At 41.4% G+C, this 23,399-nt stretch overlaps 1 protein-coding gene across 3 annotated transcripts in view; it reads right to left on the bottom strand.

Annotated features, from left to right (window-relative positions):
• KIAA1671 (KIAA1671 ortholog) overlaps positions 1–23,399 on the bottom strand; it is a 471,755-nt gene that overhangs the window by 305,192 nt on the left and 143,164 nt on the right. The window contains exons 4-5 of one of the 3 annotated variants that reach the window (XM_029619185.1): positions 8,509–11,709; positions 6,549–6,683 (exon numbers count right to left, since the gene is read on the bottom strand). In XM_029619185.1, coding sequence (XP_029475045.1) covers positions 6,549–6,683; positions 8,509–11,709 — 3,336 coding nt within the window. Of the gene's footprint in view, positions 1–6,548; positions 6,687–8,508; positions 11,710–23,399 lie in introns of all 3 variants that reach the window. The other 2 variants (XM_029619186.1, XM_029619184.1) reach the window with 2 other exon arrangements.

The raw sequence follows: 23,399 nt of genomic DNA on the forward strand, positions 1-23,399 counted from the left end.
CTATGCAATAGCGGTCACTACTGGGGAAAGGTGATTAGAATCAAAGTTCTTTGGAACAGGGAACTCCCTTCCTTAATGAGCCTGTTACAGTTTATGCTGAGCATTCATCACGTCCCAGGTTTGACTTACTGTATGTAGTAACCAAGACAACTGATGCATTAAAATTGCTCCCTGCAGGTAATTGTTAAATATAGCACTATACGCCCTCCAAAAGAACATTTACTTTCTCTATAAATTTGGGCCATGGCAACATTCTAACCACAGCAGAGGCTATTTAGCAGTTCGTCAGCAGGCTCAGCAGATGCTCGTGTGCACTGACGGGGGAACACTTCTTCTTACTCAACTTTTGATTCAATTAGTGCCCTAATGTAACAGAATATCATTAGGGCACTCCATTTATTTACAGGTGGCTCTTATTCTTTGGGGAGGGGGTTACATGTCATTTTCTACGATTAACCCATAAGCTAAGCAAACACTATAATGTCTTTGCTGTTGGCATCTAGAAGTTCAGAGACTGAGCTTGTTGTTTCCTACTGTCCAAAAATGGGTTCAATCATTGCCCCTCTTTCAAAGATCAAATATTTGTGATGCTCCCATTGATAAAATCCTTTAGTGAAGTATAGTTTTTAAAATGAGATACATGCATCTAGGAAAAATTTATGAATTGCTTCTTGGTTTAAATGAAGGCACTGGACAAAGAGAAACTGCTAGCTAGGAACTCTAGTTTCAAACAAGATTTGGCAGAAGTCAGCTACCTTGCCATAAGGGATATAAAAATGGAGACACATACTAAAGGAGGGAAGTAGAAAAGCAAGTTTGCTTACCGTAAATGGTGTTTTCCATAGATAGCAGAATTAATTAGCCATGCTATTTGGGTGACGTCACTGGACGGCACACTCGATCAGACACTTTCTTCAAAATTGAAGTGGAGTAGCCGCCTAGTGGTTAGAGCAGTGGGAAACTAGGGTTCAAATCCCACTGTTGCTCCTTGTGATCTTGAGCAAGTCACTTTACCCTCCGTTGCCTCAGGCACAAAATTAGATTGTAATTAGATAGTACCTGAATGTAATCCATTTTGATGTACACTTTGAAGTGCCAAAAAGCAGAATATAAAAATCTAAATTAAAAACTTAAGTCTTTGTGCTGCACATGCGCGGCACTTCCCACGCGCAGCTCCTCTCCTTCAGTTGATAAAGCTAGAAAGCATTGGCCTTAGAGTAAAGAAGCAGAAAACATGTCCAGAGAGGAGAGCGGGAAGCATGGCTAATTCATCCTATCTATGGAAAACACTGTTTATAGTAAAGCAAACTTGTTTTTTTCTGTTGAAAAGCAGGCTGAAATAGCCCTGCTATTTGGGATTTCCCAAGCATATGATGAATAAAGTGAAGGTATGGAATTAAAATAATGGTCTATGTTACCTACTGTTCCATACCCTATATATATTTTTTTATTTTTATTTTTTTACTCCTTGGTGGATATAGTTTTCTGATCTAGAGCACAGGATAAGACTGCTTGGCCGAGTATGCTGTCTATTGGGTTAAATGGTCCAAGCAGAAATGCGCTGTGAAGGTGTGAACTTAAGACTAAGTGGCAGCTCTACAGATGTCTTCTATTGGTATGTTTCTGAGATGTGCAATGGAAGATGCCTTTGCTCGTAAATGGTGCACTGAGACTGACCCTGATAAGGGAGTTTGTGAAGAAGTATGGCAGAACTGAATATAGTTTGAAATCCAGTTAGATATGGTTTGTTTTGAGGCTGCAACCCCTAGTTAGTTTGGGTTGAACAATATAAATAACTGAGAAGACTTACGGAAAGGTTGAGTTTTGTTTATAATAAGCTAATGCTCTTTTGCAGTCCAATGTATGGAGTTTAGATTCCCTTTTGTTGGCGTGAGGCTTAGTAAAGAAAATTGGAAGGTGTGATGCTTTGATTAATATGAAAAGCTGATACTATTTTTGGGAGGCGTTTTGGAAGGAATTTTGGATGAATTCTTAGAACTATCTTGTCATGAAAAAATTGCAGATACGGTACATAATGAACTAAGGCTTAAAGTTCACTTACTCTTTCAGCTGAAGTTATTGCGACCAGAAAAACCACCTTCCAAGTTGAATACTTCAAGTGAGAAAATTGCAGAGGTTCGATTGGGGTTTTTATTAAATTTGATAAAACTATGTTTAGATCCCACGGAACCGAAGGTTTTCGTAGCGGAGGGTGGAAATTGAAAAGTCCTTTTACGAAACGAGTTATTAAAGGATATGAGGCTATGGAGGTGCCATTAAGTCTTTCATGAAAGCTGCTATAGCACTGAGGTGTTCTCTTACTGACGAGGTAGCTAAGCCAGATAAGCCAGATTTGGAAGGTGAAGCAAGTACCTGAAGATTTCTGTAGGTGTCGAAGAAAAAAGAAGAACCTTTTCAGTTTGGCACCATGAAGTATACCTCATCCACCTTGTTGAAGGCTTCCTTGATGCTATAATGATGCGCTGAATATCAGCTGAGAGAGTAAAATCTTTTAAGATTTCGCGTTCAAAATCCAAGCCATCAGGTGGAGAGAGGAATGAAGAAGGTGAAGGAGAGTTCCTTCTTGCTGGGTCAGCAAATTTGGATCTTGACAGATTCCAAGGGTCTATTTTGGAGTACTGTACTAAATAAGTGTACCAGGGTTGTCTCAGCCATGCAGGAGCTTTGAGTTTCATCAGAGATCGGCCTTGAATCAGTTTCTGAACTGTCTTTGATATGAGAGGAATTGGAGGAAATGCATAAAGACGACCTTGAGACCATGACATGAGGAAGACATCTTGCCTGTATCTGATGAGGCTGGGATGTCCTGAACAGAACTGTCAAACTTTTTGATTCTGTTGCATTGCGAAAAGGTCTATCCAAGGGTGACACCACTGTAGAAATATTTCTTTTACTACTGATTGGTTCAGCAACCATTTGTGGGGGTGAAATATTCTGCTGAGGCAATCGGCCAGCGTATTGGCCACACCTGGCAAATAAGTTGCCGTTAACATTGAATTTTTGAGAGCCCACTCTCAGATCCAGATGGCTTCCCTGCAAAGAGTCCACGAACCTGACCCTCCTTGTTTGTTTATATAGATCATCACAATTTGATTGTCTGGTGTATATCTTTAAGGATTGGCCTCTCAAAAGATGCATGAAAGCTTTTAGTGAATTCTTCATTGCTCTGAGTTCCAAAAGATTGATTGGATATAATCTTTTGATTTGTGTCCACAGACCTTGCGTTTTGTAATTCAGCAGGTGTGCTCCCCATCCTTGTGTCGAGGCATGTGTTAGGATTAAGTTGCAGACTGGGTCTTGAAGTGGAGATCCCACTGTTAGACTGTTTATATTTAACCACCAGCTGATGTCCTTTGCCATGGATTCTGTGATTGTTACCACTGTTGACATCGGCATCAGAAATTGAATCCACTGAGCTTTTTATCCCCATTGAAGACAACGCATATGAAGGGGAGTGTGGGGAACTATGTGAACTGCAGCCACTAAGTGTCCCAGAAAAATCAGAATTTGGTGGGCAGTTGTTTTTGTTGTTGAAAGTATATCCATACTTAGTTGATGTGTTCGATTGATCCTCTCCTGGGGAAGGAATGCATAAGCTATCGTGTTTATCTTCGCCCCTACGAATTGAATAATCTGTCTTTGTACAGATTTCTCGTAATTGATAAGGAAACCCAAAAATTCTAGACATGAGATTGCCATTTTCAGATGAGATAAGGAGTTTGGGTTGGGAGAAACTATTAACCAATCGTCCAGGTAAGGGAATAGACAAATTCCCTGAAGCCTTAAGTGGGCTACTGCCACAGCCAGATATTTGGTGGACCCTGGGAGCAGAGGAAAGACCAAAGGGCAGAACCTTGTACTGGTAGTGTATGGAGTTCACCTGGAAGCACAAGAACCGCCAACAGGAGGGATGTATTGGAATGTGAGTGTATGCATCCTTGAGGTTTAGAGAACACATCCAGTCATTCTGTTGTATGAAGGAGAGAACTAATTTAAGGGATGTCATCTTGAATTTCTCCTTCCAGAGGAATTTGTTTAGGGGTCAAAGGTCTAGAATTGGACGGAGACTCCCTGAGTGTTTCAGGATAAGAAAGTATTGGGAGTAAAATCCTGAATTGATTTTGCTCTTTGGAATTATTTGGATTGCTTATTGCTGTAACAGTATCTGTAATTCTTGCTCCAGCAAGTGAATATTGGAGATATCCATCATTCTGGAAGTGAGGTGGGGGAAGATGAGGTTTGGATAGAAAATTGAGATGGTATCCCTCCTTCACAATTTGGAGAACCCATTGGTTCCGAAGTGATTTTTTGCCATTCTGGGTAGTAATTTGTGGATTCTTCCTCCAATCAAGAATAACGGGCTGTGTCTGAGATATCTTCAAAAAAGATTGTGAAGGTTTTTGGAGAAAGTCTGGGCTGGTTTCTATTGCTTCTTTCTCTCTGGTAGGGTCTAGCCTGAGCCGACAGACTGTGAGCGTGATACCTGATAAGACTGGAATTGCTGCACTCTAAATGGTTTGCGACTTTTGTAAGGTTTTCTTTGATAGTAGGTAGGTTTTCGTTGGTAATGGAATCTAAATGAGGATTATGGGTCTATAGATCCTGAGAGAGATTGGACTGCTACATTTTGTTCTTTTAGTTGAGCTAGTATAATTCAGTTAGCATAGCTGTGTTTTAAAAAAGGATTGGATAAGTTCTTGGAGGAGAAGTCCATTACCTGCTATTAATTTAAGTTGACTTAGAAAATAGCCACTGCTTTTGTTTCTTTAACTCAATAATCATTTCCTGATTTTTGCAAATGTAAAAATTTGTTAAAAATTTCAATAAAATATAAAAAAAAAAAAAAGATAATAGCCACTATTACTAGCAACGGTAACATGAAATAGACTTAGTTTTTGGATACTTGCCAGGTTCTTATGGCCTGGATTGGCCACTGTTGGAAACAGGATGCTGGGCTTGATGGACCCTTGGTCTGACCCAATATGGCATGTTCTTATGTTCTTACTATATCTTTAAATTGGTCTCCGATCAGATTGTCTCCCACACAAAGGAGATTAGCCAGCTTCTCATGAACATCTTCTCTCACAGAACTGGAACGTAACCACAACCATGAGATGGGCCACAATGGCTATGGCATCGATGCGTCGTGTTTGTTGGACATGATACAGTTTGCGCTGAGATGGAGTGCCTTGGCTTGTGTGCACTGGATGGCGTTATGGTGCACTGATTTTGACGAGACAATTGGTCTCGACTGTTCCATCAGCTCTTGAGTCGAGCGTCAATTACTTTGCGTCACATACGGCGCACTTGAGTCGGGGCCATACAGTTCCCGCCCGGATTTTACCTTTTTTGAATCTGAGGCGGATCAATGTTTCTTGGGCCTTGGTTCGGCCGAAGAGGACCGCTTATGCAAGTTGTGAGCCTTCATCCTGGAACTCGGGACGATTGGATAGAATGTCCCGGGGTGGGGGCATATGAGCCCGACGCAGGTGAGTGGTCCTGTCGAAGGTTAGCAATTTTAGCAGCCCTTTGTCTTTGGGCCCTAGGGGACATATGTCCACAGTCCCGACATGATGCTTGGTCATGGTTCAGGCCTAAACATATGTAGCAGTAATTGTGATCGTTAGTGATGGACATTGTGTGTCCGCACTGACGGTATTTTAAGCTGGGTTTTTTCACGGCCATTGTAGCACTGAAAAGTGCTGTTTTAATCTTGCTAATCACGGTGGAGAAAATTCTCTGGAGAAAAGAAGAGAAGAAAAGCATCCATGCCTGAGCGTGGAAGAAAAATAACTGAAGGAGAGGAGCCACGAGCTGCACGCGGGAAGTGCCACACATGCGCAGCACAAAGATTTTGAATCTTGAAGAAAGTGTCTGATCGAGTGCACCATCCAATGATGTCAACCAAATAGCAGGGCTATTTCAGCCTACTTAACGCAAAAATTTAAAGTTCTTATATACCCCACATATACAGTATACTATGCCCCAACACCCTGTTCCACTCTGCTTGGCTCTTTCCTTTAAGTGGCAGTATTCAATGTGACTTTAAACACATTACTCGGAGGGACAAGGAATATCCTGCACATAAATAAAGGCTAACAAATAAAAAAAATATGTATAGATAGTGATACATTTTTATCAAATTCTATTCTCCTGAAGAAGAGGGTCATTAGCTCCAAAATTAGTCAAGAAATGTATTATATTAGTCCATATAATACATTTTTATTTTTCATTTTTGGGGGGGGGGGGGGGATTTTCATTTAACTGTTATTTCTGTGTACTCAAGTGGACTAACACAGCAAACCACATTATTTTATCTAAGACTTCCTGTCTCTTTGTAAAGAATGATTTGTAATTGGGAGTAAGTTGATATCCGTAAATAGACAAGATGATCATCTTGAAACAAGAAGGAAAATAATTGCTAAAAGCATTTCACTTGTGAGGCAGGACAATTATAACAACTTCCTGCTAAACAATGACAAGCAATTTAACTTAAAAAAAAAAAAAGTAAATAAATAGAACAGTACATAAAAACAAGAGTCTACCGGCTGTGGTTCTACTCGCTCTCTCAGGCTTCGGCTTCTTCTATGGAGAGGTGCTGCAGAATCTTCTCTTATAACTGATTTTTGAACATTATTCCTGGTCCATTCATTTTCTGTATCCTGCTATAAAAAGGGCAAATAATAAGGTGGGGGGAAAAAAACCAAATCTCAAGATACTCTTCCAAGCTTAAGGGTTTTTTGGGTAGGTGGTAATGGAAGAAGTTGAGGAACAGAAAAACTAAACAGAGAAAGAAAATATCTTAGCTTTACTTCCTTAACAGTATTAAACTAATATCGGCAATCTAGATAATATGAATCAAACACTACTCGCACGCCAGAAGTGCCTTATCAGTCTTGCCCAGGGACTGGACACAAGAGTTTGATCCCATACTTAGATGATAATTTACTATTATTTGCTGGAAATATTAGTCCTGTTTATTTCTCCTCCTAAAGGAAAATGATATTTTGTGTATCTACTCATAAAACTGCAGGACTGCAGTTGAACCAACTGAATCTAAACTTCATATTGTAGATACAATATATTTTTGCTAAAAATATGAATGATGACCTCCTAGCAATAGTTAATGCAAGTACTGTTATCTGTCTGTCTGTCTGTCAGGGTCACCTATGTTAAGAACTTGCCTTGTGCCATTACTACTACTATGCAGTGATCATGTAGTTATACTGTAAAACCACTGGCCAAAGATAAACTTAGCACAGACAGATGTTGTACAAACTAAAGAAAGATGTCAGGGCACATTAATACTGACTTGTATTGCTCCTGTCATAAATTACTGAGAATAAAATGTAAATTGAAGAACAGTGTAATGCAATGGTGCCAAGATATAGGCACGGCCCACGCTGGTACTGCCGATGACCCAGCACTGCTCCAGGAACGCTGTGGGAGGGGACGCAGCCACTCCCATGTGCCATCGCTGGACACGCATCAGCACCCCCGTCAGCACAGGTATGAGCGGCTCAAAGCCATGGCGCCCACAGGCAATGCAGGAAGGCTCATTGGGTGTTTCGAAGCCCTAGGCCATCCCAAGGGGAAGGGCAGCCACGCGGGGAAACATCTGGACTGCGCACATTGCCTCTGGCCCTTTTGCTCCCTGCTCCCCGTACGGCTGCCTTGCTGGAGGCAAACACCGCCCCCCCCCCCCCCCCGCCTTTTACGTTATTTGGAGGGTTAGCAGATTAGTCAGATTCAATGTTAGCAGTAGATTTTCTATATGCCTCTTGTTGCAGCGGGGCAGGAATATCCTAACCGGGAGGAGGGTTGCCAGTTGGAGACCGTGCACAGTACGTGGTATAACAGACTTCAATGCGAGGGGGCTGCCCGTTGCCAGGGCCCGCTGGCCCCGGTGCAGTAGCAGATCGGATGCCCACACCCTTCGATGGGGCAGTCACCTTGCTTGGTTGCGGCAGGTGACCGGAATGCCCTATGATTACCTCCCGGAAGGCAGGGCCTTGCTTGGTTGCAGAAGGTCCGGGGCCAGAGGTGACATGCTGCCTGCACAGAGGACGACATTCGGATAGCTTACCTATGTTATGGCTTGGGTACAAAGTTTGTTGTATACTATTTATATTGTAATAAAGCTGGGGCCAATTTATTCCACATCTAGTCTCCAAGGTATTTTGTATACATGGGTATGTATTACTGTGTCCCCTTCCCCAGTAACAGACAGTTGCGGCTGCCTGGTTCAAGATAGTTATCTTGAATGAGATCACCAAATGGATTTCCCTTAAGACACAGTGTTTTGTTACTATATTCATCATATATTTAACAGTGGCACTATATAAATACAGTGGCACTATATAAATACATTAAAAAACTTAAAAACCTTGGATCTAAGAATTCATACAGGCATTATTTCACTTTAATTTCTTTCTACTTGGGAATACTATTTTGTACCTCTGCGTATAGCTAATTTTCAGTACATACCATTTTATCATCAATGGAACCCCTTTCCCGTCGTGTTGAGTTTCTTTTCTTCACACCAATTTCTCTACTTTCCAAATGGAAGCTTTGTTTAGAATTTTCTTCTCTTCTCTTTTCTTTATCTTCTTGTATCAAATGTGCAATATCTTTTACCCTGGCTGGGCGATTCTTTCCTGAATGGGATTGTGTTTTGCTGAGAGAACTTTCAATACTAGATTTGCTTTTATTAACATCAATCCCATCTGATGTTCTGACAGCACTGCCTTTATTCTTAAGTACTTCAGAACTATAATTTATGTTCTTTTGGCTGTCACTTTCAACAGACTTCTCAGTTAGCTGGCATTTTCTTGATAATGCCTTCTGTAATAAGTTATCAGCTGTCACTTTTGACGAAAGGGAATTCAAAATTAAATCAGATTTTGGCTTGAGATGTGCTTGATTCTCAAACCCTGATCCATAATCTGCGTTTTTTCCATTATATTGCTTCATTTTTGGTACACCAATTGCTTGCTCTTCATCTGTAATCTTTGGGTTTTTTTTCTGATCAGCTATGGCTTCAGAAGGTGAATCAAAAGTTTTAGCAGAGAATGTGTCACCTAGTTTTTCCCAGTTATGGTAACTGATTTTTGTATCTTTGGATTTTTGCTTATTCATATCTTGGCTAAAGGAATCAACTTTTTTATTGCTTTCCCGTGAAAAATGTGATTTTACATCTATAGGTTTGTTTGAGTCTACAGCAAAATTGGGACTAGATTGTAGTGACTCTTTTTGATCCTTCCAGTTATTGCTGTGATGTTTATCAACATAATTTTTCAAGGACTTAGATCTTCCCTTATTAAATGAACTTTTCTTGTCTTGATGTTCATATTGTTTGCTTTGAACCTCACTGACTTTCAGTGATTCAGGTTTATAGTTTGCCATTAATTCATCAATATCAAGGACACTGGACCGATAACTATCTTGGGGCTCAGCTATGAAACTACAATGTTCATTGGGATTTTTTTGTGCAAACTCTTTACCTTTTTTTCGTGAAGGCTGAACATGCGCCTCATTATCTAAAAAGATATTGTCTCCAGTGTTAATATTTGAAGCTATTCTTTCTTTTAATAAAGCATTTAATAAACCTACATCATTTTTAGTTACATTGCCTAAGTTTTTATCCATTGCTCTCCATCCATAATCTTTACCAGGCTTTGTTTTTTTACTTGGCATATATTGCTTTGGAAGATCCCAGTCTTGCCTCTCATCTAGCTTCTTGCTATTAGTTTCAGGTGAAAAATGTTTCTCATATATAAATGATGATTTTATAGAAGGCTGTTCAGGTGTTTGCTTGTTTTTTCTAGAAGAGTGTTCTGAAGGAGCTGGTATCTCCTGATTAGATAAAATCATTAAGCTATCTTGATTTAAATGACTCCCAGAAATGTCTTTCTTCTTATTAGTCAAGTGACAAGTAACTGCAAAATATGTTGCCTTTGGTTCAAGAATCAAGTCCTGTAACCTCATGCTTTCTCCTGGGCAGTATGATGCATCTTGACTAGACTCATTTGATCCTGTATCCTCGTGGCATTTTTTGTTCTCTCTGGATACTGTACCTTCTGTAGAATGTATGAAATGTGTCCTCCTAGTTGAGCTTTTAGTGTTGTCATGAACTAAACTCTTTGATTTTTCAAATGTGTGTCTGTCCTCGGATAAGGAATTCATCCTCAGTTGTTCAGCAATACTTAGATCTGTAGTGTTACCACTAGTTCTTCTAATCTTTCCTTCCAACTCTGCATGTCTTGACTTGCTCTCTGTAGTTTCTTTTGTTACTGTACCATCCACATCTTTTCTCATCCTACTCATTTCCTGATATTTTTTCAATCCAAACACTCTCGATTCCCCTTTATCAACTGCTATTATTTCTGTCCTGGGCTGATTGCCAGTGAGAAAATCATTGGATTGGCTACCTTCATATCCTGAAATATGACTTCTGTTCGCGTTAACTTTGGTTGAAACTGCTTGTTTTTCTAGGCTATCACCAGATTTTAAAGTATCTGTCCTGTGTGTTTTTATTGCAGTGCTATCAGAAAACAAACATTCTGAAACGTTATATTTCCCACATTTATCCAATGCATGGGAAGTCTGTCTGTCTTTGTTTCTTTCCTTTTCTCTCAGGTTATTTATACCAGTCATTTTTTCATTTCTCGTAATGTCCAATTGTTTGTCTGTGTATGTGAAACTTGGTGTTTTCTCCAGTTTAATATACCGATCAGTCTGAAACTTGACTGGCTCATTTGTATCTCCCTGTAACGTAAAGCTTTGGATAGAGAGCGGTCTGGGGTCTATAAAACCAGACTTGATTGTATTGGTTTCTGGTGTGTTTTTAGGATCTAGATGCAGAGTAACTTCTCTAAAGCTATCGATTTCATTATCTGGTAGACTGCAAGACCAATCTGAATGCTGAACATTCTCGATCAATTCTCTCTTTTCCTTTTCTTTTGCACGAAAAGATGATTTTCTAGATCTCAATGTTACAGCTTTGTCTTCTGCAGCCAGTGTAATGGATTCACTGCGTGCCCTTTCACCAACTGTCTGAATGATTTCATATCTTGGTTCTATTCTTTGGTATTTTAAAGTATCTTCTATATATTTTGAAGTCCTTTCTTTGAGACTTTCAAGTGAAGAATAATTTTCTAAAGGAGCTTCATAGTAACTCCTGCTTTGTTCATTATAAACTATTTCTTTTTCAGGTTCCCCTGCATTTTTCTTAATCTTGGATACATCAGACATTTTGTAAGATTTTGGTCTTAAATGTACTTTGCCTTCTAGGTTTCTTCTCAGCAAAGGCTCTCTTTCAGGCCCTGTGGAATTCACGGATTCATGTGTTTTTTCAGTCTTACTGTCCAACTTCAGTGAAGGATCCATAATAGAAAGACTCTCTGGTGCATTGTGCCATTGAACATTATGCTCAAGTAAAGTGGCTCTCACAGTTCTGAAGTCCACATTTTCTGAAGGCATGACGTGGATCGTTTCTTGCTCAAGATTACTTGAATTGGAAGCATGTCTGTCTGGAAGGGAGACATTTCTCACTTCTTTAGAAAAACTTCCTCTCCCAAACTGATCCTCTTTCTCAGATAGATTTTTTGATTGGCTTATATTCCAGTGAATCCTTTCAGCCAATGGTTCACTTGGGCCTTTTCTGCCATACAGAGTTTCCTCTTTATTCTGAAATAAAAGCAGATAAAAGACAAGTTCTTCTCTTATTTCTGACATATATATATACTTATCACTGTAAGTACTTAACAGCAATTTAGTGCGTAATGTTTCAAGGCATGGAAGTATAATGCAGCTATCAGAGAAGAAATGTGGAGTCTCAGATCAAATCCCTCATATCTGCATATGATGCACACTGCTAGAGGCTGTGGAAATCTGAGCGCAAAAGGTGGGTAAACTATGGTTTCCTGAAAAGCAAGAATTGCCTAAAAGAAATCACAAACACAGAAATTCCCCATGGGAATATGACGTTCACAACCAATTCAAAGTGTCACTGCATTCTTAAATGAAGCCATAGAGGATAACTTTTAAAATAAATGCGGGCAGCATACACGTGTATATGGTAGTGAGCAAATCTATTCAAGTATGTTATAACTTGCATTTAATGGTACATGCACATTTTATAAAATATTCGTATCTCTACCCACAACATAAGCATATATGTATGCTTATGTGTGAATACATGCAATGCATTGAACGCACATACTTTTCCTAATTTAAAAATATCAATGTATATATTTTATGCATAATGGCAAAGCAGAATTTAATTTGATTTTTTTTTTTTTTATTCAACTTTACATATTCAAAAAATAAAAGAAATACAGATATGTATAGTACAAATATAGAAGAAATAATTCAAATCTCTACGTGCTTATCTGTGAAATATAGTAATTAAACATCCAGTAATACAGAACCTGACAGCAATAAGAGCAGTATATACCGTAGAAAATATCACATAACTATGTGTCAGAACCGTATATATACATTTCCTCCCTATTAATAATACTAAGGTGCAAACTGGATTTTAGGAGTCTAGGTATGTACGCAACTGATCTGGACAATTAAATACATATCTCATATTTTGGTATATAAGAAGACATTTACAAGGGAAACGTAATATAAATTTTGCTCCTTTTTGTATGACTTTTTCTCTCATAGTCTAAAATTCTTTTCTCCTCTCGGAAAACCATAAAACTGAGAATTCAGATTTTTAAACCAACAAGTACACCCTCCCACTCAATCAGTTCATCAAGTAAATCATTAAAAAACAGGATCACAGTGGGCTCTGGTAGAATTAGACCTGTAACAAGGAGACACACACAGTATCATATGCAACAAGAACATAAAGCCCTCCCTATATTAACTGAAGAAATTCTAGAGAAAAACATTGAGATGGATAACTCTGTCATCAATGGCACAACTGCAAAAGGAACGAGTAAAGTGAATAACAAATCTCAACTAAAGTCTCATAAGGAGTACAGGAAAAGCAATAACCGTAAAGAGAGTACCTGGAAAGCTATGACTACAAATGCTCATAGTTTGGGAAATAAAATCCCAGATCTGCAGGCCCTAATGACAGAGGCAGAATTGGACATCGTTGCTATCACAGAGACATGGTTCACAGAATCTCATGATTGGGACACAGCAATACCAGGCTATAACTTGTTAAGGAAGGACAGAGTGGATAGAAAAGGGGGAGGTGTGGCTCTTTATGTCAGAAATAATATCCAAGCATCTGAGCTGCAAGGTAGTTGGGGCAAGGAAGAAGCACTATGGGTCGACCTAAAAACAGATGATGGAGCATCCATTTATATTGGAGTGGTTTACAGGCCTCCAAACCAAAAGGAAGAGCTGGACAGAGATCTGGTTGAAGACATCCATAAGATAGGTAAGAAAGGGGAAGTGGTGATCATTGGTGACTTTAATATGCCAGATGTAGACTGGAAAATCCCATCTGCAGAATCTAAAAACAGTAGAGCAATACTGGATGCCATGCAAGTATCTTTGTTCAAACAAATGGTATTGAAACCCACGAGAGAAGGAACTATTCTCGACTTAGTGCTCAATAATGGAGAAATCGTCTCTGATGTCAAGGTGGGTGCTCACCTCAGCACCAGTGATCATCAAACGGTATGGTTTAATATCACTAAAAGAATAGGGAAAAGAACCACAAAGACCCGAGTTTTACAGTTCAAAAACACAGACTTTGAGGAAATGGGGAAGTACCTAGAGGAAGAACTAAATGGATGGGAAAATGAGAGAGATGTGGATCAACAGTGGACCAATCTAAAAGGAGCAATCGCCAAGGCAACTGCTCTATATGTTAGAAATGTAAAGAAAAGCAAAAGAAAAATGAAACCTATCTGGTTCTCAAAGGAGGTGGCTGACAAAATTAAAGCTAAAAGAACTGCATACAAGAAATACAAAAGATCCCAAAGGGAGGAGCACAAAGAAGAATATCTGATTCAACTGAGGGAGACTAAGAAATTAATCAAGTTGGCAAAAAGTCAAGCGGAAGAGAGGATTGCCAAGGAGATAAAATATGGTGACAAAACATTTTTCAGATACATCAGCGAAAAGAGAAAAGTCCAAAGTGGTATAGTGAAATTGAAAGGTGGAAATGATCAATGTGTGGAGGGAGACGAAGAAATGGCAGAAATATTAAACGAATACTTCAGCTCTGTGTTCACTAAAGAAGACCCTGGAGAAGGACCATCTCTACACAACAAGAAACTGGAGGGAAGCGGAACAGAGGAAAATCCATTTACAGTAGATAATGTATGGGAAGAGCTAAAGAATCTGAAAGTGGACAAAGCCATGGGGCCTGATGGGATTCATCCAAGGATACTGAGGGAGCTCAGAGATGTGCTGGCGGGACCGCTGTGCGACCTGTTCAATAGATCCCTAGAAACGGGAGTGGTGCCGAGTGATTGGAGAAGAGCGGTGGTGGTCCCTCTTCACAAGAATGGGAACAGAGAGGAGGCTGGTAACTACAGACCAGTTAGCCTCACTTCAGTGGTGGGAAAAGTAATGGAGTCACTGTTGAAAGAGAGAATAGTGAACTATCTACAGTCCGGAGAATTGATGGACCAGAGGCAGCATGGATTCACCAGAGGAAGATCCTGTCAGACAAATCTGATTGACTTTTTTGACTGGGTAACCAAGGAATTGGATAGAGGAAGAGCACTCGATATCATATACTTGGATTTCAGCAAAGCTTTTGATACGGTTCCGCACAGGAGACTGGTGAATAAAACGAGAAGCTTGGGAGTGAGTGCCGAGGTGGTGACCTGGATTGCAAATTGGTTGACGGACAGAAGACAACGTGTGATGGTAAATGGAACCTTCTCTGAAGAGAGAGCGGTTTTAAGTGGTGTACCGCAAGGATCGGTGTTGGGACCGGTCCTGTTCAATATCTTTGTGAGCGACATTGCGGACGGGATAGAAGGTAAGGTTTGTCTTTTTGCGGATGACACTAAGATCTGCAACAGAGTGGACACGCCAGAAGGAGTGGAGAGAATGAGACGGGATCTAAGGAAACTGGAAGAGTGGTCGAAGATATGGCAGCTGAGATTCAATGCCAAGAAGTGCAAAGTCATGCATATGGGGAGTGGAAATCCGAATGAACTGTATTCGATGGGTGGGGAAAGGCTGATGTGCACGGAGCAGGAGAGGGACCTTGGGGTGATGGTGTCTAATGATCTGAAGTCGGCGAAACAATGCGACAAGGCGATAGCTAAAGCCAGAAGAATGCTGGGCTGCATAGAGAGAGGAATATCGAGTAAGAAAAGGGAAGTGATTATTCCCTTGTACAGGTCCTTGGTGAGGCCTCACCTGGAGTACTGTGTTCAGTTCTGGAGACCGTACCTTCAAAAAGACAAAGACAAGATGGAGGCGGTACAGAGAAGGGCGACCAGGAAGGTGGAGGATCTTCATCGGATGACGTATGAGGAGAGATTGAAGAATCTAAATATGTACACCCTGGAGGAAAGGAGGAGCAGAGGTGATATGATACAGACTTTCAGATACTTGAAAGGTGTTAATGATCAAAAGACAACGACAAACCTTTTCCGAAGGAAAAAAATCAGCAGAACCAGGGGTCACAATTTGAAGCTCCAGGGAGGAAGATTCAGAACCAATGTCAGGAAGTATTTCTTCACGGAGAGGGTGGTGGATGCCTGGAATGCCCTTCCGGAGGATGTGGTGAAGACCAGAACTGTGAAGGACTTCAAAGGGGTGTGGGATAAACACTGTGGATCCATAAAGTCAAGAGGCTGCCAATGAAGAGTGGGTGACTCGCCAGAATGATGGCTACTGCCTGGAGTCAATACCCTTATTAAATAAACATACACAGGCTTACGGTGACTCCAACATCGCTCTAAGCTTCAACAGCAAGAGGAAATGTGGAAAAAAGGATTCACACTCACAAAGAGGGGAGTAGCTGGCTTGTTACGGCGGTTACTACCCCAAATCAAATAAGCCTGATACTTCACTTTCAATGCATATACAGCAAAGTTCTCTGATTCAACGGCAGGGGAGAAGAAAAACTGATACTTCACACATCCAGCAGAGCTCTCTGCTTTCAACGGCAGGGGAGAAGAAAAGAGGGTTCGCACTCACAAAGCGGGGAGTAGCTGGCTTGTTACGGCGGTTACTACCCCAAACCAAATGTGCCTGATACTTCACTTTCGATGCACATCCAGCATGGCTCTCTGCTTCAACGGCATGGGAGAAGACTTATACGTCATGCATATCCAGCATAGCTCCCTGCTTCAACGGCAGGGGAGAAGAAAAACAACCAATAAGGGCTAATAACATAGTCTGGGTAAAACAAATAAGCATGGGTGCAGCTTGCTTATTGCGGCGGCTACTACCCCTAACGAATCAAGCTAGATATTTCACTTGGATGCAGCTCCATCACTGCTCTCTACATTAAAGGTGGGGGTGGAAGGGAAATAGAACCAAGAGCTAAGAGAAACAGATAAGTATGAGAGAAAATATGTGTGAAGCTTGCTGGGCAGACTAGATGGGCCATTTGGTCTTCTTCTGCCGTCATTTCTATGTTTCTATGTTAAAGTATAGTCTAAGTATAAGATCTCTTTGAGAGAGATCTGCAAATTGAACAATTAGTGTAGCACGGGTTTTTATTTCCATATCTGATGATTTCTCAAGGAGTTCAGACAAGTTTGTATCATCTATTTGTTCTTCCTGACCTTGTTCTAACAAATCACCACTTACTACACTTTGAGTTGTATAATATATCCTAGATATTACAGGCAATGTAACTTCTGAAAACTTCAAAATTTTTATTAAATAAACCTTGAATAATTCTCTAGGAGACAATAAATGTGTCCTAAGAAAATTGAGAATTCTCAGGTTTGCTCTTCTAATTTGATTTTTTAACTGTTGAATTTTATTTGATTGCATTGTTTCTGATCTAATTAAATTTGATTGAACTTTTTCTAAGTATTCAGTTTTATGTTCTAAGTTGGTCACTGTACCCTCTATCTTTTCAATTCTTGTCTGTAGACTTATTATTATTCAAACTTTCTTGAACTACCTTTGCCAAATCTTTGATAGATTTTTGCATTGAAAAAATCATAACACCAATTTCCTCCAAAGTAAATTTAGTTGGAACAATTACAGGCACCTCTGTTATTATTCTACCTTGCCCTCCTTCCATTTCTTGCACCTTAGAATCCATTGCGGTACTTATTCCATGATTTTGGTCTTTACCAGCCTGAGACCCAGGGGTCTGTTGTGGGTATTCAATCCCCACTACTCCCCCTTTCTCTGAAGATGACAAAGATACCGAAGTCAGGCGGGGATCCTCGAGTGTGTAATCACCTCCTCCTCTTCCCGTAGGTGGATCTGGTGTTAAGGGAGCACCAGGGCTTAAAGATATTTCACAAGTCTGGGAGTTGAGTCCCTGCTCCTAAACTACAACTCCAGCGACTTCTACACCTGGTGTTGAGGGTACGGTTCTACCAAAAACATCCTGAATTCTTGGCTGAGTACTGTTGACAAGTTGATATTTTCCCTTTCCTCTTAGTATGCGGCATTACCAAGAGGAATGGAGATCAGTATTCATAAGATAAATCACTTCACTCATAAATAGGATCTTTTGGAGACACAGTTTTATGTTCAGTTAGGTTCCGTTTGGCTGCTGATAAACGAAAAGAGAAAATACTACAATACCTCTAGATGTTCCGGTAAATCTCCTGCAATCTCCGGCAAGCTCCGGCGAAGCCCGGCAAAGCCACGCGCCCCTTAGGCGCGCGGCTTTGGCGACACGCTGACGGCGATGTGCCGTTCAGACGCCGTTCTTATGGGCATCTTATTGGGCTCCTCCCACTGTCGTCAGCCCCGGAAAAAGTCCAGCATTCAATTCCACTTGCAGCCTGCCCGGTCCGAACAAGAATAGCGGCAATAATCCAGCAAGAATATACTCCCAGGGAGCAGCAAATGCAGGTAAGCATGCAATAAAGGAAACAGCAGCAAATAACTCTGTTCAGACGCCGTTCTTATGGGCGTCTGATTGGGCTCCTCCCACTGATGTCAGCCCCGGAAAAAGTCCAGCATTCAATTCCACTTGCAGCCTGCCCGGTCCGAACAAGAATAGCGGCAATAATCCAGCAAGAATATACTCCCAGGGAGCAGCAAATGCAGGTAAGCATGCAATAAAGGAAACAGCAGCCTAATTTCTGATTTATAAATGTAAGTTGGCCAATTTTAAAACACACATGCATAAATGACATTAGTTTACCAATTAGCCCACCAGTTCACCAAGTCCTTCTCTAGGTCCTCAAGACCTTCCTGGTACTTCAGCCTAAACTCCCCCAGTTAACCCAGACCTCCCACCCCAGTTAGTACTACACAATAAACACATTTAATATCACTTATGCAGATAATTAGCAGATGTAAAAATATGAGTAAATTGACAAATTAACATGCATTGTTCTGAAAATTCATCCTATACAATTTAATCTTTTTTTTTTTTTTTTTTTTAAACATATGTAAGTCTGTTACGGATTTGATAGTGGAACCAAGGTAGAGAACCGCCTTACCTTATTCTGTGAGATGATCAGGGTTGTCCAAGAGGCAGTCTGGTCAGAACAGGCAGCTGGCAAGAGTTCCAGAGCAAACAGATCAGATGGCAGGCAGTACAACAAGGCAGGTCCAAGAGGCTGTCTGGGTCGGGACAGGCAGCTGACAAGAATACCGAGGCAAACAGATCCAAAGGCAGGCAGCTGACAAGAGTACCAAGGCAAACAGATCCAAAGGCAGGCAGCGAAACAAGGCAAGTCTGAGGAGCAATCTGGGTCAAGACAAACAGCAGACAAGAATGCAGGCAGGAACCACCGAAGCTTCAGCACAAGCAAGCCTGTAGCCGAGGCAACACTGTGCTGGAAAGCTCCCTTAAAATACAGTATTTTTCCCGTGCTACCACAGGAACTTCCGGCCAGGCTGCTGACGACAAAAAGGGGGCAGAGTCACGCCGCGAGGCGCATGGTGCCACACAGAGTGTTGCCATCGAGCTGCATACCGCGGGAGCCTGCTGGAGCCTTGCTGAACGATAACAGTACCACCCCTGCAAGGCCCCCTTTTTTCTTTAGGTCTGGGCTTAAGGGGGAAGCATTGATGGAATTCTTTGAGTAGACTGGAGCCTGTATATTGCGGGCTGGCTCCCACATGTTTTCCTCCAGCCCGTAGTCTTTCCAGGAGACCAGATATTGCAGAGTTCCTTTATTTCTTCTAGAATCCAAAATTTCCTCCGACCTCGAATTGAGCATCACTTTCAACAATCGAGGTATTAGATTTTTCCTTTCTAGAGGGCCATGACAGAATTGCTGGCTTGAGAAGTGAAATATGGAAAACGTCATGGATACGTAGAGATGATGGTAGATTAAGTTTAAACGTGACTTTGTTGATTTGCTGGTCAATGGGAAAAGGACCACAAATCTGGGTGCGAATTTCAAAGAAGGTATGCGCAAACGAAGATTTCGAGTGCTTAACCAAACTAGATCTCCAGTTTGAAGTTGAGAAGTCTGTCTCCTCTTTTTATCGACTTGAGTCTTCATTTTCAAAACAGTCTTTTGTAAGAGGCATCGTGTCTTCTCCCAAAGCTTAAAAAACAAGAAGGAAGTCGGTCTAGCAAAGCGTGAGGAGTATAAACAGAGAAGCCGAAGTCCTCAAAAATATTTATTAGAAAAGCAACGGAGATGTCTTCCAAATAAGACGAAAAATGGCGTCTTTCCAGTGGCCTGAACCACATGATCGTTGTGACACATCTCTGCCCACATCAATAAGGATGCCCAATTGTCTTGATGTTGATTAACATATGATCGAAGGAAAGTCTTAAGGGATTGATTAGTCTGTTCGTTAAGACCACTGGATTGAGGGGGGGGGGGGGGGAGGTAAGCTGAAGAAAAATCAAGTTCAATTTTTAATTTCTTACAGAGTTCTCTCCAGAATCGAGCCATAAACTGAACTCCTCTATCAGAGACTATGCTTACCGGCAGTCCATGAAAACAAAAAATATGTTGTAGGAATAACTGGGCTAGTTCTGCGGCGGAAGGTAGTCTAAGGAGGGAAATAAAGCGGGCCATTCTGAAGAAACAGTCTACTACAATCCAAATGACCATGTTCTTTTCTGATGGAGGGAGATCCGTGATAAAATCAGTGGCTATGTGAGTCCATGGTTTTCTAGGAATAGGCAGAGGCTGTAATAACCCAGAGATCTGCTGACGGGGAGTTTTCTGAGCGGCACAGATGTGACAAGACTCCACGTATCTCTTAACATGCATTCTCAATTGGGGCCACCAATAATGTCGTGAGACAAGATCTCTGGTTCGTGGTACTCTGGGGTGTCCAGCTAGATGAGAATCATGGGCCCAATGGAGAACCTTCTGCCTCAGACGTTTAGGTACCACCGTCTTACCTTTGGGCACCATGAAGGTGAGCATTATTTGAGCTGGGTCGATAATATTTTGAGGTGGATCGGGAACATCATCAGGCCTATAGCTTCTAGAGAGAGCATCTGCCTGCAGATGCTTTTGGATGGGTCGGAAGTGGAGGTTGAAATTAAACCTGCTGAAAAACAGTGCCCAGTGAGCCTGCCGAGGGTTTAGATGTTGAGCCTGTGACAGGTATGCTAAATTTTTATGGTTGGTGTAAATAGTAATCGTATGTCTGGCTCCTTCTAAAAGGTGTCGCCATTTTTCAAGAGCGGACTTTATCGCCAGGAATTCCCGATCTCCAATAATGTAGTTTTTTTCTGCAGGGGAACATTTTTTAGAAAAGAATGCACAAGTGAATAATTTTCCAGAATCCGATGGTTGTAGAAGAATAGCTCCTACTCCCACTGCTGAAGCGTCAACTTCCAAAATTAAGGGTTTGGTCGGGTCGGGGTGTCGTAAACAGGGGTCTTTTATAAATTCCTCCATTAGATGTTGGAAGGCGTAGATGGCCTCGGATGGCCAACTGTGAATAGGAGCTCCCTTTTTGGTCAAAGCGGTGAGTGGAGCCACTAGGGTAGAAAATGCTGGAATGAATTGTCGATAATTGAAGAAGCCTAAAGATCTTTGTAAGGCTTTGAGTCCCACTGGTTGAGGCCATTCTAGGATAGCTTTGAGTTTCTCTGGGTGCATAGATAAGCCTCTTCTGGAGACAATGTATCCCAAGAATGGTAACTGTTCTTTATGGAATAAGCAGTTCCCTAGTTTGGCATATAATTTATTCTCTCGGAGACATTAAACTTGTTGTACATGATCCTGGTGTTGTTCCTCTGATCTTGAAAAAAGTAGAATATCGTCCAGATAAACAAGTACATGGGAGTACAGGAAATCTCTGAAGATTTTGTTAATCATAGCTTGAAATACAGCTGCAGCGTTGCAAAGCCCGAATGGCATTACCCTATACTCATAATGTCCATCACGTGTATTAAAAGCAGTTTTCCATTCATCCCCTTCTTGTATTCGGATTAAGTTGTAGTCCCCTCTTAAATCAAGTTTAGTAAAAATCCGAGCCCCTTTGATTCAATCAAATAGTTCGGAAATATGTAGAATCAGATATCTGTTTTTCTTGGTAATGTTATTTAACCCTCTGTAATCAATGCATGGTCGCAGAGACCCATCTTTTTTTTTGACGAAAAAGAACCCGGCTCCAGCTGAAGAGGAGGATGGTCTGATGAATCCCCAAGCCAGATTCTCCTGAATATACTGTGTCATGGCTTCAGACAGACTCGGAGAGAGTGTAAACTCTCTCTCTCGGGGGAGACTGACCGGGAAGTAAATCTATCCCACAATCATAGGGCCGGTGCGGTGGTAATGTTTCTGCTTGCTGCTGACTAAAGACGTCCACGAACTCCCATGTACTGAGGTGGTATGCCTGAGCAATTGGCCATGGAACTGACATGATGAGATTTGACTTGAATTAAACAATTCTTATGACAATATGGACTCCAACTAGCTAACTGTAGGGATGCCCAATCCAGATGGGGTTGACGTAACTTTAGCCAAGGTAGGCCTAGGATTACTTGATTAACAGATGAAGGAAGTACATAGAACTGAATGGACTCCTGGAGCAACACTCCAGAATTCATTTTAACTGGTTTAGTGATGTGGGAGATTCAGACCCCCAATGGTTGACCCGAAACTGAAGAAATAGAGAGTGGAGTCTTTAAAGGTTCGGTGGAAATGTGATGAAGCTGGACTAGATTTTCCTCAATGAAATTGCTGGCTGCCCCTGAATCTATGAAGGCTTGAAGATGAACAAACTTTTTTGAGGGAAATTGTAACAGGAATTAATATTTGTGGAGCAGGAACGATGGGACCCAGGGAGGCCTCTCCTACCTGGCCTAGGTCCGAGAGTTTCCCGACTTGTTAGGGCATTTGTCACAAAATGTCCTGTTCCGGCACAGTATAAGCAGAGATTATTTAATCTTCTATGTCGTCATTCCTCAAGGGAAAGTTGACACCAGTCAATTTGCATGGGTTCCTCAAGTGTGGGTTGAGGTTCCGCAGACCTGGGTATCTTAAGTGGTCATTGAAACATGGGTGCTAACAGAAAAGATCGCCGAGCAGATGCGCTCTTTCCTGGAATCGTAAGTTCAAACGAATTGCCAAGACGTATCAGCTCCTCCAATGATTCAGGTGGCTCCTGGGCTGCTAACTGGTTTTTTATGAGTTCTGATAATCCCTGACGAAAGATAGCAGTAAGATTATCCTCTCCCCAACAAAGTTCGGCCACCAAAGTCCAGAATTGTATGGCATAATCCCCCACCGAATGAGAACCCTGCCAGATCTGAAGAAGGTCGGTAGCTGTTGAAGTCGCGTGGCCGGCAAATTTGTCATCAGGGCGGATTCTTACCAAGTTATACGCCCCACATAAATCCAGCTTTGTGAAGATGGTAGCACCTCAGAGACGATCAAATAGTTCAGAAATCAATGGCAAGGGGTATTTGTCCTTACGGGTGATAGCATTTAGACCGCGGTAATTGATGCACGGTCTGAGTGATCCATCTTTCTTGGTCACAAAGAAGAATCCCGCTCCAGCAGGTGACGTGGATGGACAGATAAACCCTTTTGCCAGATTCTCCCGAATATATTCGGTCATGACCTTTGTTTCAAGTAATGACAGAGGATAGGTGCGTCCAAGAGGAGGCGTGGTTCCAGGAAGAAGGTTGATGGGACAATCGAACAGACAAAGAGGCAGGAGGAGATCAGCCTTTTGTTTAGAAAATACATCCTCATAGGCAGCGTATGGAGGAGGTATGCCAGAAGAGGTGGTCACCAAAGGAATCTGAGACGGGGTCGCCTTCTGAAAACAGGATTGGTGACAGGCTGGACCCCACTCTACCA

The sequence above is a fragment of the Rhinatrema bivittatum genome, chromosome 11, assembly GCF_901001135.1.
Source record: "Rhinatrema bivittatum chromosome 11, aRhiBiv1.1, whole genome shotgun sequence".
In the NCBI taxonomy this organism is placed as follows: domain Eukaryota; kingdom Metazoa; phylum Chordata; class Amphibia; order Gymnophiona; family Rhinatrematidae; genus Rhinatrema; species Rhinatrema bivittatum.